The sequence below is a fragment of the Amblyomma americanum genome, chromosome 1, assembly GCF_052857255.1.
Source record: "Amblyomma americanum isolate KBUSLIRL-KWMA chromosome 1, ASM5285725v1, whole genome shotgun sequence".
Classification (NCBI taxonomy): domain Eukaryota; kingdom Metazoa; phylum Arthropoda; class Arachnida; order Ixodida; family Ixodidae; genus Amblyomma; species Amblyomma americanum.
In genome coordinates, this window is record NC_135497.1 from 230,061,136 (window position 1) to 230,080,425 (window position 19,290).

A 19,290-nucleotide genomic window follows, 5' to 3' on the forward strand; every position below is an offset into this window, starting at 1 on the left:
TCCTGTGTCGACTGCGCCAGTTGCGATCCTGTGTCGACTGCGCCAGTTGAGTTTCCCCTTCCGGTGGCGATGAGAGGAAACTACTTTGATGAAATCGGGGTTTCTTGATGACCCGGTGGTTCTACTCGCAAACATTCACATTACTCAAGGAAAGGAGAAGGTTAACTATTTATTTACAACATAGGTAAAAAAACGAGAAGAAACAAAGCAAGGAGAAAACTATTTACATGCCTAAATCGTGGATCAGACGAATTCAGCCTCCGCTCAACCCAGCGCGCTTGTTTTTAAACCCTCTGTCTCCGCCCTTAGCGGGGACAGCCACCAATAAGATTACAAGCGACACACCTCACCAATCAGTGGTCAGGGAAAGGAAAATAAGGATTTCCGCCAACTAATCACAGATTGGGGAAAGAGTGCTGATTAAACATTTGGGAAAGGAGAGGTTGCAATCAAATAGACAAACAGCACAAACGCGACCACCCTCTCCCACGGCACCCACGGCCCAGCCGTTACCACTTTCCTATCTCTTTCGCACACGCGACAAAACGATCCCTAAAGTGTTTACAGAATACACCGCGCGAGACGAACACAGTCGTTACGGGAATAGTGGGTTTCCGGTCACTCGGCTAATACTCAGCCGTATCTCGTGCGCCCCCGAAACCTCGTCTACCCCTTAACAACCACATGTCGACAGCTGTACATGGTTAGCGTTTTTCCCGGCGAGTCATCCCCGTGACGGCGCGGCGTAAACGAGGACGTCCGCCGCACGAAGGGGAGGCAGGGACGGGACGGGCCCCTTTGTTGGGGACTTCCGACCCCACTGGAGCGGCCTTCCCTGCGGACAAAATATCAGCGAGTTCGCGGAAAGGTCAGCGAACTCCACACTATCTCTTTTAGCAAGTTGTCCATATTAATGAACGCTTTTGCCTAGAGTTGTGTTGCATATTGTGTCCCCATTTTTTGTCAATGATGTGTGCTTGCTTTTGTTGCAGCTTCGAGTGCGTCGGTGGCATCAAGTGCCTCGGATGAGTCGAATGCCTTGGACTTGTCCAGCCCAACACGGCGCCCTTCAGCACAAGGTGGAGGAGGGGACCCACTGGGTGCTCTTGGAGAGGCCCCCGGGGGTGTTTCACGACAGCAACTACTCAGTGGGCCATGCCCCATCTGTGGGGATCGTATCTCGGGCTTCCACTATGGCATCTTCTCCTGCGAGAGTTGCAAGTGTTTCTTCAAGCGGGTTGTGCAGATCAAGAGGCACTATGTCTGCCTTCGAGGGGCAGCTTGCCCAGTTGTCATGGCCACGCGAAAAATGTGCCCTGCCTGCCGTTTTGACAAATGCCTCAGGGCAGGCATGAAGCTGGAAGGTATCTGCCATTCCTTTTCTTCTCTCTTTCACTTTCCTTAAGGCACGTGCTTCTTGATACAGTAAATCCTGGATGTGTGTATATGTAGCAAATTCTTCAATATTACAAAGCTTTTCAATTCCTCAATGCTGCCCCATAGTAGTGTGTGTTGTTAAACCTGGTGTGTGTGTGTAGTTAAACAAAATTAAAAAAAAGTCCGAGATTTTTCATTACATTAAGGCTTTCTTTACATGCAGTTTTCGCAAAAAAGGTGGAAGGACACTGCAGAACGGAAACCAAAATAAGAAATAAATGTCGGTGAAATCACCTTGAGCATGTGTACAGAAAACAGCGTTACCCGACGTCATAAATGTTTCGCGATCGTTCTACCGATAGCAGTACCAGCCACCGCTACCTCCGGCACGGCTTGTGCAGCAGCGCTACGAGTGGGCTGAGGAGGTTGGGGGAGGCGGAGCCGTCGCGGCTGTGTTGCAGAACTTGCGCGGCCGCAATCGGCGCGGAATCACGCGACCAACCGTGCGGCGCCGATGGCCGCACACTGCTGGTGTCGCTTCCTTTTTGGCTACGCCCTATTATTTTCGCTGCTTTTGAGCATGAACTGCTGTAATGCCACTTGGTATGATGTTCCCAAAGAGAAAGCACCGGAGATAGGCCAACGGCGCTGGAGCACGCCGCGATGTATCAACCACGGTCACTCGTTGCAATCGTCGTTCCTCTCATGTCAGTTCGTGCTTTATTTTTACGAAACTCTTGTGTGGTTCTGCCAAATTTTGAGTAACTCAGCACTAACGAACGTGTAGATGGCGTTGCCATTTCGTTATATCAAGATCAACCAACGCAACATCTTCTTTACATGGAGGTCTCAAATACACGCGCTTCAATGGGGACAGCGTTGGGGAATCGAGAAACTTCGTAATATCGAGAAATTCACTGTATAGAGGGCCATTACATCCATAACTGTATTTGAGAACTCCATGTAACAAAGGTGTTTCGGCAGTTGACCTTGCTATAACGAACTCTCTACGCCGACTGTCTGTTGTACCCCTGTCACGTGGGCGCTTCGGATCGCGATCGGTCTCGATCACGGTTGACGTTTGGAGCGCAATCGAGATGGGCAGCTGCTACACGTATCCACTTGATTCCGATCAACTTGTTATAAAGCTACATACGAGATGGCGCTGCGCGTACTATCATCGCCATCGGTTGGTAATAACTCAAAAATAACAAACTTTATTGTGAAAATTTCAATTATGAGCAGAAAAAGCAGCTTAATTACTTTCTGCTGCTACCATGGTTACACATTGCCCTGATGGCCTGACGCTCTGCGATAGTTGGCTGTAATAGCCTCATAGGCATCCAGTCGCTGACTCGTTCCCCGATCGATCTTGTGCCATCCGTGCTACACGTACTCGTTTCTCGTGCCTTATTTCTTCGATCATTGTGTGTCATGTTGTTTCGCCAGAAGCGATGAGTGAGGGCTGCGTTCCAACATCTGTTGCTTAGAAAATATTTTTATCTTGTAAGAAACATAACTTGTAAAAACAATTCGCAGCATTCACAAAGTTTTCTTGACAAACGCGACAAAGCGGCAGACATTACGTGCTGGAACTCCAGCCATTCCTGCGTCGCTCTTCTGTGTCTACAAGCGCATGGAATAAATTGCGCAGCCCGATTCACGTTTTTTTGCCACTGACGAAACGGGCATGCCGGGTATGCTGTGTCAAGAGAATGAACGCCGCTTGGCAAATCAAGGCACATAAATAAAAAACCTTCCTGTTTTAAAATTTTGCGCTTTTTTTTTGCTATGACAAATATTTCAGTACTCTTTAGTTTTAGCTAGAATATTTTGTTTAAATTGGCGTATAGCCTGGGAATGACCCTCGCAGCGACATCTCGGTCATGCTCCAAGCAGTTGAGTAGGATCGCAGTCGATCGCGTTTGGATTTGCCATGTAGCAACGCCGGATCTGCATCGAGTTCGATTCCGATTGACTTGATTGCGATCGAAAGTGCCCGTGTGACAGCAGTATTAGCTAGACTCGTAGACAACTTTTTATGGCTAATCAGGAAAGGGAAGGATGCGGTCCTTTATCTCTGTGCTGTGGGGAAAGTGTTGTTCATTGTTTGGACTAGTGGTGCGGGGGGGGGGGGGGGTGAAGGGAGGAAGTTGGAGAGAGTGTGCAGGGTTACTAGTGCTGAGGAGCCAACTCCCCATGGCACGAGGAGAGAGGATTATCTCCTCTTTCCCGCTTAGCCTCTGCTTCATAGCGGTAAAAAGTTTTCTGCGAGTATAATGCTGAATTAGTTGAAAATTTGTAGAATCACGCCAAAGTTTCAGGACCATGAAACACGAACTGACATGAGAGGAACGTCTACGATCGCAATGAGCGACTGCAATTGTCGGAACATGCCATGTCTCGCATGATTCTAGTGCTGGTAGTTCTAGCTCTCCCGTGTTGGGAGCGGGTATGGCGGAGAGTACTGACGACATAATGCAGAGTCGGTTTCCTAGGGCAACGGTGGCGGGCAGATTGAGGGTGGGAACATGTGGGAAGAAGCAGGTGCCTCCGCAGCCAGTCTAGTTTTGGTGGCGAGACCGTGCGCACTCTTCCCAGTCATGGTGCTTCACTCCCCGACCTCCCCACTCGTAGCGGCATTGTGCAAGCCGCAGCGGACGTGGTTGTGGCTGCTGCCAGCAGCGCTAATAGTGCGATTGTAAAGTGTTTCTCTGCGTTTTATTTCGAGCAAGGGGGGTCACTGTAAACATTCTCAAGGTGGCTTCACTTATATTTGTTTCTTCGACTTCCGTTCAGCATTGTCCTTTTGAGTCTTCACGTGAAAACTGCATGTAGCGAAAAATATAGCTTTTTTCAATTTCGTTATCGTTATATCCAGGTATAAGTGTAATTGGTTTCATTGACATAGCACACTGCTTTGATGATCTGCTGTGATGGAGAGTAGTCCATGGTATAGGGAGTGTGGGCAGGTTGTTCTCTATAATTACAAAGTGAACAAGGGAGAGAAAGCGTGAGGGTGCTTGCCCAGACGTCTGGCCCAGACGAAGACAAGTCGTCTTGTCAAAACATTGGCAAGCGCCCTTGGGCTTGTTCACTATAAGTTGGACAGTAGGTAGTTAAAAGTGTGTCAGCAGCCATTATATGAGATTTCACGGCATATGCAGTTTTCATGACCGTGTTTGATAATGATGTTCTGGTGAGAGGCTGCTAGGAAGATCACTTAGCCATGCATATGGCTTGGTGGTCTTGTGCACCGAATTGGTTAAAAGTATTGCTTTTCATGCCTAACATCACTGCAAGCGGTAGACTTTCATTTTTATGCTGCTTTCATAAAGGTTGCACTTAGCTGACTATGATTCTTTTCTGCCATGTCAGTAATTGTGCTTTTTCACACGCTTCAAGAATATTTCTCTTTCCCTCTTTTTTTCTTAGATTTTGTTTATTTACTTTTTTCATTTACACTAAAACCATGTTAATATGGACTTCAAGGGAGTGGAAAGAACATACATGCAAATTATCCGAATGTCTAATTACCGAATGCCCCCCCCCCCCGACTGCCAAATTTGTTTGCACGAAAGTAAAAATTATTTGGTGGAGAACGTGGGCGATGGTTATCTCTGTTTAAGACAAAAGCTGCATGACTACAAAAAATGTTTACCCTTCTGTCAAATGCTTTAATTTGTGCATGGTATCGGGAGTGTCTAAACCAAAACTGCTTTATAATTGTTATGGCATCCGCGACTTCTTTCGGTGTGCAGCGTGGTAGCACTGGAGCTTCTTCGCATGTGGTGTTGCACATGAGGAGGCTTCACCGCACAAACTGCTAACAGCACATGACAAGCGCGGACTTTCAGCAGAAAGGACGGAAACCCCACGAGGATGGAAGCGAGGGATGCACTGGCGCCTGTGTGGCACGATGGCTTTGAAAAACAAAGGATCAGTCACACTGCAGTTATTCTAAATGGTGGTCCCGGCTGGCTGTTTTATGTGCCCGACCAATAACAGCTGCCACCGTAAGCGGGCTGCAAAGTTAATGCCGCCGAGCTCGCTCGGATCATCAAGGGGGAGTCTCGAGGTCGTCAATATGCCTGGCGTTGCACACGTCAGAAAGGCGCAGGCAACAATATAATGTGCAGTTCAGGCATAGGGCGCATATTTGGACGATCGCATGTCAAGCAGATCATTCCTAGTCACGGCGAGATTTTTACAATATCGTTTGGTCTGCTGTGAGACCCCGACTCACCCCTTCGGGAGCCTCATGTAAAATTCTGCAAGTGGGCTTTCCCGCGTATTATAATTAACAAAACGAGATGGCAGAGCTAACGCTAGAAAAATGTTAAGGCAAGAAGACGATTGTCATTTGTGGGCCGTAGTTATATAAAATGTTATGGAAGGATCAAAGAAAAATCCAAACGCTTTCTCGTGATTTTTAAAAGTGGAAGAGTCAGCCATCTTGTTCTCTTCAGGCGTAATACGTGGGAAAGCCCACTTGCAGAATTTCTCGTGAGGTCGAAGCATAGTAGCGTCCAAGTGCAGCCGCTCCACGTGATAAACTCTGAGAAGAAAGCGAGGAGGATGCCTTTGATGTTTTTGAACTCGGTCTTCGGATAATTTTTCCAGATATTATGGTTTTGCCGCAGTCAAATTTTTTGAAGTCTGCGCGGTATTCGATCCCTGCGAATATTAAAAAATGGTCAAATGTCAGTTTCCGAATTGAGATTATGAACCAATTGATATCAAACATATTCAAATTCAATTCGAATATTCGCATGCCCATAAAAGTATGGCAGAAGTACCGTTAGGAGAAGAGCAACGTTCATATATCAAGGTTTGACTTACATTGGTATTCAAAAATGGCTATACTTGCAGCCAAATTTTTTCGCCGTTCATCATTGGCTTAAATGGCATTCTGCTGCTGATACTGCCTGGATCAGCCAGTAAGCATACTAGAAGATTAGAGTGTAAGAGAATCCAGTAGAAATAATTGTTGCAGGTTGCCAGCCTTGCAACCTAATGGTAACCGGTATCTGGTGAGCAGCATGCTGACTTGTTTTCTTCTTCTATGCAGCTGTTCGTGAGGATAGGGCTCGAGGTGGACGGAGAATATACCAGTGCTCTTACTCCGAACCGTCACAGCTCCTTGGTGGTGATGCACGGCTTGCCTCATCCGGTGGCCTGCCTGCGGAGCCAATACCGCTGCTGCAAAAAGGTCTCTCATTGGATTGAAATTTAATTTGTCATGACATCTTGTGTGCTAATTGTAGCCGAATTTGAACGGCTAATTTGCTTGTTTTTATAAGTAAACATGAATAGCATTGGCTGTTTGGTTTTGATGTGAAGTTTGCAGCAAATAGCCTTGTCTGAAAACTTTTTTTTATATGAGCATTTACAGTTTTGCGTGGTGATGCAACTGGTATGAATATTAAACAGGAGGCCATAGACTTCAGTGCGTGCTTGCTTCCTCTGTGTATAAGTAGAAAAAGCCACTCAGAAAATGGGTGCACCGCAAAAAAATTATGCTTCATCCTGCTGACGTTTGGCAAAACTGAAACATGGGTACAACAATTTCAGGAACCAATCGAGTGTTACAAGTGCTGAATTGTGCTCGCATTCCTGCCTTTGAAGCAAGAGGCGCTTATGCACCTATCCCACTGGCAATCTGAGTGGTCATTGATTTTTTTATGGGTCATTCATACCCATTGCTCCCATACAATGATTTTCAGTGGCTATCGAGAAATCTGCATGTGGTCCTAGAAATGGAGCTGGGCAGAGCATGCTAAGCAACTTATATTAAAGGGATTCTTAATGGGGCTGTCAATAAATTTGCGGTATGCCCGCGATTACGCCACTCCACAAATATCCTCCAGCAAGAATAATTTAAAGCAATAGCTTCAAACCTCCCGTTCATCGGCGTTGTGTTAAAAAACCCTCTTCATGCGTGGATGTCTGGAATTAAATAATGGAAAAGGGGACCTGCAAGTGAATTAAAAGTCGGTGCATGTCTCAAACGGTTTGACTTTATAAAGTAATTGGTTTTACATAAAAGTTACTATAAATTTCTGTCGGGATTCTTACCCGCGACTCTTGGCTCACCAAGGCACACTACCGACTAGGCCACTCAGGCATACTTGTGCAGCTTAGTTACATGCGGGGTTTTATATGTATGTGGTGTGGTCTTTCATGTAACGTGGTGTCTTTCGAGCGTATGCTAATGAGTATATGTGTAACTTAAGAAGTTGTAATTAGAAAAATAAAAATTTAGTGAATAGCAAAGTGCACATTGGCATTTTATATGTTATGTCCTTTGCATTGCATAGTGGCACTGGCATGTGGCGGCCACTGGAAACCCCACGATCTGATGTACACCGCTGCCCAAATGGATGGCGCGAGCAGCATAAAATTTTATCGGCATGGAATCTGCGTCCAGTTGGAACTCTGCTTTGTAGCCATCCTCCTTTGTAACTCTCCTTTGTGATTGTGTGCCGGGTGCAGTTAGTACTAATCAGTGCGTGTGTACATAGAAGGAACATTATTCGCACAGACTGCAATGTGGACGATTTCAAAACAAGAATGTGGAATTTGTCTAGTGTTAAATGTGAACAAAGAACAGGAACTCTGTGTGAAGAGAAACAGCTGAAGGAAGCCATTAACACAATTGCTTCATATGCTTAAAATCAGGGGTTAAGTGTCCCCCTAATTTTTTAAGGCGCTTTGTAGAAGCCTAGTCATCTGAATTAAAAATTTGAATTTCGTCCTTTTCGCGTCGTTCCCTCTCCTCTCGCCGCTTTTTGCGCTCTCAAAGGTCTGCACCGATCCTCCCACGACGCACGCGGGGTTTCATCGGGAGCAAAGCTTCTTAACCTGCTAAAGCGACGCGGCTTACTTCTGAAAGAATGTAATTAATAGCCATCTCTTAAGCAGCATGCGCAGGAGCGTGAAACGGAGGAGGGTGCGAGCATGAAACAGTCCCTGGAAAGGGCTCGCCAACTTTTACGCATGATTGTGGGTTCTCTCGTACGTGTAGAAGTGTATTTTTGGCTCAGGTGTTCATGACAACACAGTGCAGTGATTGGGCAAGTTTATGTATTCTCATCAGATGGTTCTTCAGAGCCCCTTTAAAGATGAAATTGACATTGGTTTTCAGGAAGGGGGAGGCACAGTTAACTGTCTCATTTCTCGGTGGACATTTCAGCCAGGCTGTGAGGGAAGGGGTGCAAAAGGGAATGAAAGAAGAGAGAAAATAGTGTCATTGTGGACAGCTAGCAGAGGGCTCGAGATTAATTCTGACCTCCTGGGGCTTTTTAACATGCGCTCGCATTGCACAGCACATGGAGATCTTTGCATTTTTTTCTCCACTGAAGTGCGGCTGCCACGTCGGGGATGTGATCCTGCATCCTCGGGCTCAGCAGCCAAACACTTTAACCGCTCAGCCACCACAGTGGGCTGGTATTCAGGAAAAACTATAGGAAGAAAGCCAAGTGACAAGCAAAGAGGGGAATAAAGATTATTGTATTTACACGATTGTAAGCCGACCCGAATGTAAGTCGACCCCGCTCTCAGGAAAAAAAACTTGTAGGTCACCTAAGCTTTGCCTTTCCACCTCTGCGGCTGCCACACTTCTTTCACTTGTTCCGTTGCATCAAACTTGCGGCCCGGCGTGCAGTTTTTCGTTTGTTCGGCATAAAGAATGACGGCCATCTTGAATGTAGTTATAAAAGTGTTCCGGACGCTTACCGGACCCAGAGCACAAATGAATATTTACGAAGCACTACATTAAAAATGGCTAAAACATTGCGGGCAGTCGTCTAATGTGTCAAACCTAAATAGGAACTACGCGTGAGCGGCGTTGGGTCTTCTGTCAGCTACCGACAATCCACGGCGCCGCTGCCATTCTGAGTGGCGGTGTCGCCGCGATTGGAGCAGATGCCCTTTCATCAACTACTGACACTCCATTGAGTGCCGTGTGGAGTTGAAAGTAAAAAAAAATGCTTGGAGGGCGCTTAAGCTCGGCCTTAAGAGTAGAAACCGATAACGTTATCGGGCCGCCGCCGCTTATCAGCAGCCGTCATCGGCAGCCACGTGCGGGTAGGAGAGGATGCCAGTTCGCCACCGGTCAACAGCCGCCATCAGCCGCCGCGCGCGGGGAGGCGGTGCCGGTTCTGCGCTTTGGCAGAGCAGCTGCTCAAGGCCAGCACCAAGAGGGATGCAAAAGAGGCCCGCAGCAAAAATGCGACCACGCTGTAGCATCCCTGATGTCTCATTTGTCTTGCCTTTATTTATGGTGCCGTGCTTTGGTCTCGAGTGTGTCAACCCCCCCCCCCCCCCCCCCCCCCACTTTGGGTTTTCAATTTTAGAATCGGTCAACCTACAACCTCGTGTAAATACGGTATTAAGGCCTCATTTATTTTTAAATGTAATTTGTGAGGTTAGGCTTGCTTCATATCGCAGTTTAGTCATATTAAGGAATTTAGCCGTGGTTGAATGATATATGCATGTGCTGTTAGTGTCAAATGCTTCCTCGTGGAAGTAACGTGCTCCTACTTGGATTGGCACAATCTAGGCTTGCTAGCACTTTAGTCTGTGGCATTTACTTGTGAATGCAGTATCCCGGAGCTTGTCATTAGGGTATCCCTTAGAAGGCTCCCCCCAGCCGTTTGTGGGCCAGCAGCCACCTGTGGTGCCATCTCTTGTGCAGGAGATTGTCTCTGTGGAGCACCTTTGGCGCTACACTGACCGTGAAATTAGTCGGTAAGTAGGAAGAAGTGCTCTTGACATTTCGAACCTGGTGCTAGCAAGCAAATAGTAATTTCACTCATTGTGCCACTGTTAATTGTTACATAACTCCCTGAGTGTCTATAAAGCCTAGTAACGTTATAATTTTGACCATCATGTGGCTTCTGTTCACAGATTACAAAAATAAAGCATTTAACCATAGAGCCAAGCACACTTACAACAATGTGACCATCATGCGCCATTCATTAATTATATTTTTATTTTCACAGTAAGTGGACATGGTAAAATTAAGGCCTCTGATTTTGTGCAGCGAGTGTGAGTCTCAGATGCAGTGTTGCGACATAAAAATGATATTTTGAAAACTAAAAGGTCTTACAATCTCACTCTTATTTTTCTTGATTGGGTTTTTAATGATGGTTTGGTTTATGGGGGTTTAACGTCCCAAAGCGACTCAGGCTATGAGAGACGCCGTGGTGAAGGGCTCCGGAAATTTCGACCACCTGTGGTTTTTTAACGTGCACTGACATCGCACAGCACACGGGCCTCTAGAATTTCGCCTCCATCGAAATTCGATCGCCGCGGCCGGGATTGAACCGCGTCTTTCGGGCCAGCAGCCGAGCGCCATAACCACTCAGCCACCGCGGCAGCTAGGGGCTTTTAATGAGAGCTTGTTTTAAATCATCATCAACTGAAAACATTGCGCACACTTGAACAGCTACCTCTGCGATGGGACGGCGACCCACTTCAGCGGTCGGCCTAACGAGTCTTCAGGGTTCGTGTGTGCAATTTCGGCGATTGTATAGAGCAAATTCACAAGTTTTAGCAAATGGAAATGCCCAACAGTTTTGACAACAGTTACCTGAAGTTGACTATCGATTACAGGACGCTCATGCAATGAACAGGAAGTGCTAGTGGGACCCATGCTGCCGCACAATACTTCAGGCAATCAGCAGGAATCGTCACAGTTGCTTGTGGATAACAAATAAGGCTGTTTCAGTTAATACAAATGGTCACTGAACGTATTTCTAAATAAAGTGATTTAACATTAGGTATTCAATACATCAGAGAAAACAGGGACAGTTAGCAAGACGCACCTACGCTGTGATGGCAACCTGGCTACCAAGTGTTTCCTAGGCGCATGATTGAATCAAAACTTCTTACAAAGTGTTCACACTGTGTAAACAAGCAAGAATACAACCGATACAAAATTGAGATTATTTAATATAACTAAAGCACAGCTTGCGTTTTATGTAGGGGTGCGCGAATACAGTCGAGCCCACTTACAAGTGCCGCAGTTATAACAAACTCTCGCTTATTACGAACAAAGGCGGACCTAACATCAAATTATGTATTAGCGCAATGGCATTGCATCTCAGATACAATGAGCAAGTGTGGCTGCACAATTGAGTTACAGTGAACAAGGAGGCACTGTGAACTCTTCCCTGAAGCAGAAAACTTCAGTTTCTCTCTGGAGCAGAGAGCGACGGGCACCTCCAAGTCCTCACGACACCACCTGCCCTCTTTCTAAAGGAAGAACGCAACCCCCAAAAAGCAAAAATAAAAGAATAAATTATAGGCTGTATGGAGCGCTAACAAAGATCGAAAACGCATGGCTTGAAAGAAGCTGATGAAAAGTGCAGTAAGCTTTGAGTTACTGTCCTCGAGTGCCCGAGCATTGTAGAAAGCTACCAGCGGGCACTATGTATCCTTGCGAAGACTAGCAAGGCTGCAGTGCTTCGGAAGCTTCATGCTCGTGCGCACGACACAAAGGACTGGACAATGAATGACAGTTTAATCAATGAGTACGCTACCAAGCATAAATTTGCGACTTGCTTGCCGAGTGGCTTGAAAAAAATTTCGAGGATCCTGTTCGTTCTCGACCACCTCGCGGTGCACCATGTGCTACCTTTTCTGACTGCGGCAACCACATTTTTTTTTGCCGACAATCACGACGAGCCAGACGTGCCTTTGACATTAGCGTAATTCACATGCTCGAGATATTTTGTCGCAGCCCCGACTCCTGTGCATACTGTGAACAATGATCGCAATTGACTGATAGGGTGCCGAAGTCGCAGTTTGGGTGACTCTGTTCCCCACCATGAAATAAGTTCGCGTGGATAGAACTGATTGCGGCATGCATCAGGAGTTGCTTCCGTAAGGCAGAATTTGTGATCCAAAAATGGTGGAGGACGCTGTAGAACACCCACGTTATGGAGCGCATGCTTATTATTGGCAACGCATCTTTAATGCGCAGCTAGCCCAGCCTGATGTCGCCTGAAATGACTTTGCTTTGAAACGGACTATTAGTGTGGTCATAGTTCGCATTTTTGCTGAGACCAACTATGTATGAAATTTTAGGCCAAATGCGCTGTCCCATTCCATTCTGTCCCGTCCCTTTAGCCGTTTCTTTAGCGTTGTGTTCCTTCCTAATGTTCATTCGCTAACTCGCCTTACAATGCACCTTAATACTTTTTTGAAACTTTGGCATTTTACTTTTACTGAATGTTATTCAATTCAATTTTAGTGTAAAAATTTTTACCTAGTAGTATATGTTATGGACAGCTGATCAAAGCTTTTATATTGCTCATTAATGCCACACAGAGGTTTTTAATATAAAAAATGATGCGTCTTGGGTTAAACGAAATGAAATAAAGAACAGAAAAACTTCCTACTGGCAATTTTTTCATGCATATATGAGAGTACAATTCATAGACATTGTTTATAAAAATTTTGAGTTGATAAAAGAAATAATTTTTTCTAAATTTCTTACAGAGACTGTTTTGCACTAGTTAGCAAAATTGAAAGGGCTGTCACAAGACAGGAAAATTTTTTTCCGAAAAGGTATTAAGGGAAATTGCTTTGGACAGTTCAGTAAAAAGCCACAGATTTTGTGCGAAAAATCAAAGAGGGTCGAGCGCAAACTCTGCTTCATTTGGCATGGAATGACCCAAATGCTGGTGAACTAGCATGGGGACCTGACACTAAGACTTTTGTTCTCTTGTCAGCTCTGCTAGGATGCTTTGACTTAGTCAGACAGATTCTATGCAACACGGGATTGCACACAACCATTGGCCATTTGCGTGTGGTTGTGCTGTTTTTCGTCTTTTTTTCTTAACTTGAATCGGCTCCCATATCTTTTTGAAGAAAAAAATGCAGCCATTGGTTGCACTTTATTTTGTGTGATGAAAGGCAAATAATTGGCTCTCCTTTCTTAGTTTGGAGGCCACTGGTGGCCTTTGTTCCCCTGGCGCCATGGGAGCAGACTGGGGCCAAAGCCTATTGAGAAGCGTCTGCAATTTGGCTGATCATCGTGTCAACAAGATATTTAAATGGTGCAAGAGCCTGGCTCTCTTCAGGGATATCCAGGTGTGAATCTTTATTGTTTCTAGATCACTGCTGCCTTAGAAGTTTTTAATGTTGAAGCTTCTATTCAGCCACTATGATTTTCGTATTTGGGCAGAATAGCATGAGCCCATTATTTTTGCCATTTCATAAATTTTATGAGCAGGCGCTTAGTTGGACAGGTGACACAGATTAATTAGGTGCTTTGATACATCAGTTACGGAGTACTATAAGATCACAAGAAGGGAATATCCTCTTCCTCACAAAACCCTAAGCAAATATGAAGAGCACATAATCAGGCGACTACAAACTAATACTCTGCCCAATCCTTACCTAATGAGTAAATGGTACCCAGAAACCTACAATTCGTCCTGCCCCTTCTGTGGAGCAGTTGGCACACTCTTTCACGTGGTTTGGGAATGTCAAGAAAACCCAGACTTAGACAGCAATCCCGATCCGACTCATGAGCGCTGGGAGGCAACCCTTCATAGCCACAGCCCACTCGACCAGAAATTGCTGGTTGAGAAGGGCCGGATTATGATGAAGACCAATGGGTTCTCGTACTGAACCCACCCAGTTTTTGTGCTCTGAATTAATGTTTTTCCTCCTCCTCCTCCTTGACCTTGTAAATGCAATAAGCTGGAACGTTTATTTTTTTTAAAACCGGGTGAAATATTTCGATAACTTTTGTTCCAAACATGAGAGACCTATCTTACACTCTGTTGTTATACTGAGCTGCCGTGGCTATTTCTGTCGCATCATGTTGCTGTTGTAATGACATGATGCAAAGTAAACACTGCCATTTTCTTCTTTCTCCCACCTTTAATGTGTCAGCGCAAGAGGTTGGGTCTTAGTTAAGACTGCAGACTTTGTTGTGAGACTTGTGTAAGCAGAAGTACGGGGGCTTGTTATGTTGCAGGAGGATGACCAAATAGCACTGCTGATCAACTCGTGGTATGAGCTTCTTCTGTTGAGCTGCTGCTACCGGTCCACGGGCACGCCCAATGAAATACGATTCTCCTTGGGCAAATCAGTCACCCTGTGCCAGGCACGGCACTTGGGCATAGGACCTGTCATTGAGCGTATGCTCGGCCTCACTGACCTCTTGCGACGCCTCCAAGTTGACCAGCGCGAGTTTGTCTGCCTCAAGGTCATCATACTGCTAACGTCAGGTAATGTGTGTGCAGTGTCACTAATTTGGAGCTGGTTTGCATGCTTCATTGTTTTTCTGAGCACCCAGAAAGCTGAACAGTAATGGTGCTTTAGAGTGGGAGGGACCGGTGACAAGAGCCGGTTAATTCAAACTTGGGAGTTGCTCAAAGAGCCCAAAATATAGCAAATGGGGACGAAAAAAATTGGCCAAAAAGTTTAGTCACGTTTGGTGTTGCTATGGCAGAAATAATTTGGAAACACCTATCTTTTATATATACAGGAAACCTTTGATCGCTTATGAGACTTCCTTTTTAGAGTTCGGCGAAGTGCAAGGAGGAAAGTGGAGAAGGAGGGTAAGATGGTAGCGTGAAGGCAGGTTGCGAGGCGGCGACCTACGGCTTCAGAGCAGAGCACTCCATCGTCTGCTCACCGATGATTTCATCGGTGAGGCATGCATGGTCGCGTCTCGAGGAGTGCCAGTTACGGCTGCTACTCACTAAGCGATGGCGTCAGATTAGCATGTGCCACCGTCCTTTCGCACAAGGCGAAGCTCAGTGGCAGTATATCGCTGTGCGTGCTTGCCTAAGTTGAAATCCAGCGCCGCTTCCATTCGTCACTGCGTATTTCATATGCGGTCACCTGCGGTTCAAATACCGCACCAGCTGCATTCAAAAATCGCATTACCGCCAAGCGTAAGCACCGCCCAATTTTCTTTTTTGCTGCGCAGTTGTCATTTTCTCTTTGTATACAGTCGACTCCCGTTAATACGAAGTTCAAGAGGACCGCAAAAAACTTCAAATCAAATGCATTTCCAATTAAGCACGAAGCCCAAAAACAGCATCTTTATTAACCGCAAAGTCGAGTTTCTAAAGAAAAATAGTCGGTCGTCTTGCTGTGCTTTTCTTGCCGAATCGCACTGCTAAAAGCAAGTTCTGCAAGCCTCCGCGTTACCTTCAGTGGCATCAAGCTCCGCAAAAGCAAGACCCGCAGCCGCATCGGCAGCCGTCGGTCGTGGCTCGTCTTCAATATCGCTGTCTTTCTGACTTGGTTCATTGTGTGGTTGAACAGCCACCAGATTCTCGCTGTCTGTCAGCGCTCCACACGTTTCGACTGCGACATCTACGGCGGCGTTTACTTCAGCGGATGTCGCCAAGAGCGTCACCAAAATCAGTGCCGTCAGGCTCACTTCATTGTGCTTCCTCCGATGAGCTTGCAGAGGCATCTTCTGAAGTAGCGCCGATAGGGTAGGCGTCAGTGCGCATTTGTTTCCAAGACATCTTCAACTGCTCGTGCTCAAATGCATGCGGTATTGAGCGCTTGTTCTTTACAAAGTTGGAACACGTGTTTGGCTTGATGCAGTACTTCCGCGCAATGTCTTGCTTGGCGGTGCCTTCCTCAAAATCTCGACTTTCGTCGCCAGGTCAAGCGTGCGACAGAGCGGCGTGTTGCCATGATTTTCCGCGTCGCGACTACAGTTGAAATCCAATGTGTAGAACATCTGCAGAACAAGCAAGATAGTGTGCTGCTGACACTGCAACAGACACTCGAAGGAAGTGACGTGGCTGGCGTGCCTGATCTCGTGCAATCTCGCCGCTTCCAGTATGCAGCACTGCGGTAGCCTATGGCAGCTGTAGCAAAAAAAATAATCTCGCCACTTCAAAAACGGCATCGCTGCGGATTGCTGCGATGATACCATCGCGGAGCACGAAGCTGCTGCAGCATTTGAAAAATTGCGCATTCAATTAAAAAATGACCATCACCTCGAGTCTTTTGACTCAAAAATAACTTCTAATTAAACAATACTGTGGGCTTCTTCCTTCCATTTATCGAGTGATTTTTTTCTATAGAATTACATGCAAAATTGGACCAACAATTCACTTCTAATTAACAAAGAATTCCAATGAATCGGCTTCGAATTATTTAGAGTCAACTGTAGTGCGTGTTGAAATCGTCCTCCTATGCACAACTAGACACATTCACAATGCAGTGCCACATCACATGATCGCATAAAAAAGGAGCAAACGGTCATGGATGGCATTTGTAAATAAAAACTGTTGTTCCCACATATGCAATCTTCCTGCCATTAAATGTGGCGGCTGCTTTAGTTATTCTGATTATATTAAATTCTGTTTATTTAAAACCTTTCAAGCATTACTATAAAAATTGAATTAATGAATTTGTGCCACATACAGCTTGATAACGTTTGGCCTACTTTAACATTTTCAGGCATTATATGTACAACATAATGTACATTGCAGAGTTGCAGCTTTTTGTGAGACTTCGCTGCCCATAATGCGGATATCATTGTTGCACATGAATTTGGTAGGCATACGCGAATATTGAACGTGAGTTGGAAGCTACTGCGAAGCGAATTGGTGTTTTGTTTTTGAATATTTTCAAATCAAAGCGAACAGTTTGCGACTGGAAAGGTAGCAGTAAAAAAAAACGGGCAGTTCATTACAACTCAATGGGTACGCCGAAAGACATGGTTTTGCAGAACTCACTGAAGCAACTGAAATAAAAAAACTAAACTGAATAAATATATATGCTTTCAAACTTCTGTTCGGCGATTTTCAAAGAGCAGCAAGCCGCAAAGTGAACTAAGCGTCAATCTCAAGCCTTTATCGTGCGATTCTTATTGTGCTGCTGTTTTTGAAATATGTAAGTTGGGAACACATTTTTCAGACGCAATTCATACTTGGAGTGGTGTGGCACCGAATAATGCAACCCATAGACTTCAGTGAACAGCTGTAGTTGAAATATCAGGTCACGTCACTTCTGATGCCGCAGTTTCTTCGACCTGATTCGTGCGGCAAATTGGCACGTGACTGAACTGCAGTGTTCACGCATGATGGCGCGTTGGCTGTGGCAGCTGTGTCCTGAGTCGTCGGTTGCAGTCGAGCCTACGTGTAACGGGCCCACTTAAGACAAACTTTCGCTTATAACGAACGAGACCTGCGCGACCATCAAAATATACATTATTTCAATGACACAAAATCACACGTACAACGAACGTCATTAAGCCCTGCTGATCAGTTACAGCGAACGGACGGCGTAAGCCTGGCGCTGCGATGCAAGATAACCTGCCTCCAACCCCTTTGTCCGCCCGGCGCGTGTTATGTTTTCCCAAGCCTCATCGCAGGTGAACTGCCCGCCCCGTTTCGTGCCGCTCTCAAGCGAGCTACTCTTTCCCCGCCAACATGCCTTCTAAGATCGCCCTCCTGCCCCTCCTCGCAACTCCACTCCCCTCTCCTCACTCTCTTGCGAATCCGCACGTGGCTCCCGCGATCAACCGCCCATCGCCGGCGCTGATCGCGGAGGCCACACTCCGTGAAGCAAGCCTTCCTTGGAGCCAAGAGGTGGCTGCACTGACGCTCACGGACGCTTCTCATTGGTCTCTGCTCTGGCGCTATGCGTCTGTATCTTTAGCTTGATTGCCGCTTGTGCACGTTGCACGTCTAGCCCGTCGCACGCTTTGGTCACTCTTGCTGCGGTGCGGACATTTCGTTGGCTTTGTTCAATACTCGTGGCCGTGGTTGTAAATCGGAATGGCGGACGGGGACACCGTGCACATTTCCATTATATTCAGCGGTAGAGATGATGAAAGCGGCCTGGGTGAAGGTGACGGCCACTGGCGAGCGGAACTGCTTCCGCAAGGCCGGCTTCGTAGACACAGTGTCTGATGCCCAGCCTGGTGCTTCGGAAGATGACCAGCCCGTTGGCGATTTGTGTCAGCGCGTCACCGTCTCCGACATGCGGGGTCATGACTTTGGTTCGAATTATTTTATTTCTGTCGATGACGACATCGACACCGCGGAACCATGCGCGGGCAAGGACATCGTTGCTGAAGAGCGGGACGAGAGTGACGCGGAGGAATCAGACGAGGATGAAGCCAGCACCCATAAGCGCGCCTGTAGCAATGGGCTACATAGAGAGCCTCAGAAAACTTGTCTATGCCAAGGGCCTCGGCAAAGAGCACGCTCCTGCTCTAAATAAACTGGAAACCTGCCTCGTCGGATCTGCGCGACCAAACAGACGTCCATCAGGAACTTTTTTGCAAAGAAAAAGTTTTGTGTTTTGACAAGCAAAGGTCTTCAAAGCTGTGGTCCACTTACTACTAACTTCGGGATATAACAAACGTACGCCGCGTGAGGCTCATATTCCTTATAAGCGGGCTCGACTGTATACGAAAGACAAAAAATATCAGCGAAGGCACCGCGCATGTGGCAAAAATAGCACCCAGCATGCCGTTGTGTACCAATCGGGGGATGCGATACCTGCGATTTCTGGGGTGGGTCCTTATGTAGACCAAGCTTTCAGCATTGTGCTGCTCCAGACTGAGGCATGCCATAAGCATGGACAAGCACGAGGAGATGCGAGCACGCTGTATTGCATCGCCAGATGCGCCGCTGCGCAATGGTACACAATGCAGCTATCCTTGGAGAGTAAGTATAAATGCTGTTCTTCTGAGATGAGTACTTTCGCCTAAACACGTGAAAAGTTAGCACAGAAGCACAGGAGAGGTGTACCGCTACGCCAAGACCGTGAGCGCAAGAAAATGATGGTGCTCTCCAAAGCGAAAGCTGTGCACTCATGTCAAAACTCTTTGCAGTGCTGTCCTTCTCAGCGTTGTACCTTAATTAAATGGTGTTTTATCTCATATAATCTCAGCCATCAGAGGTT

The 19,290-nt window shown here is 46.4% G+C and overlaps 2 protein-coding genes across 8 annotated transcripts in view; both read left to right on the top strand.

The window, feature by feature from the left end:
- The window catches only part of LOC144114757 (uncharacterized), a 257,525-nt gene that overhangs the window by 173,106 nt on the left and 65,129 nt on the right, over window positions 1-19,290 (top strand). The window lies entirely within an intron of this gene.
- Window positions 1-19,290, top strand: part of LOC144116427 (nuclear hormone receptor FTZ-F1 beta-like) — a 62,680-nt gene that overhangs the window by 38,325 nt on the left and 5,065 nt on the right. Inside the window, exons 4-8 of the mRNA XM_077651171.1 lie at window positions 993-1,364; window positions 6,449-6,589; window positions 9,984-10,128; window positions 13,329-13,479; window positions 14,375-14,627. Of these exons, the coding sequence (XP_077507297.1) occupies window positions 993-1,364; window positions 6,449-6,589; window positions 9,984-10,128; window positions 13,329-13,479; window positions 14,375-14,627 (1,062 nt within the window). The remainder of the gene's footprint in view (window positions 1-992; window positions 1,365-6,448; window positions 6,590-9,983; window positions 10,129-13,328; window positions 13,480-14,374; window positions 14,628-19,290) is intronic.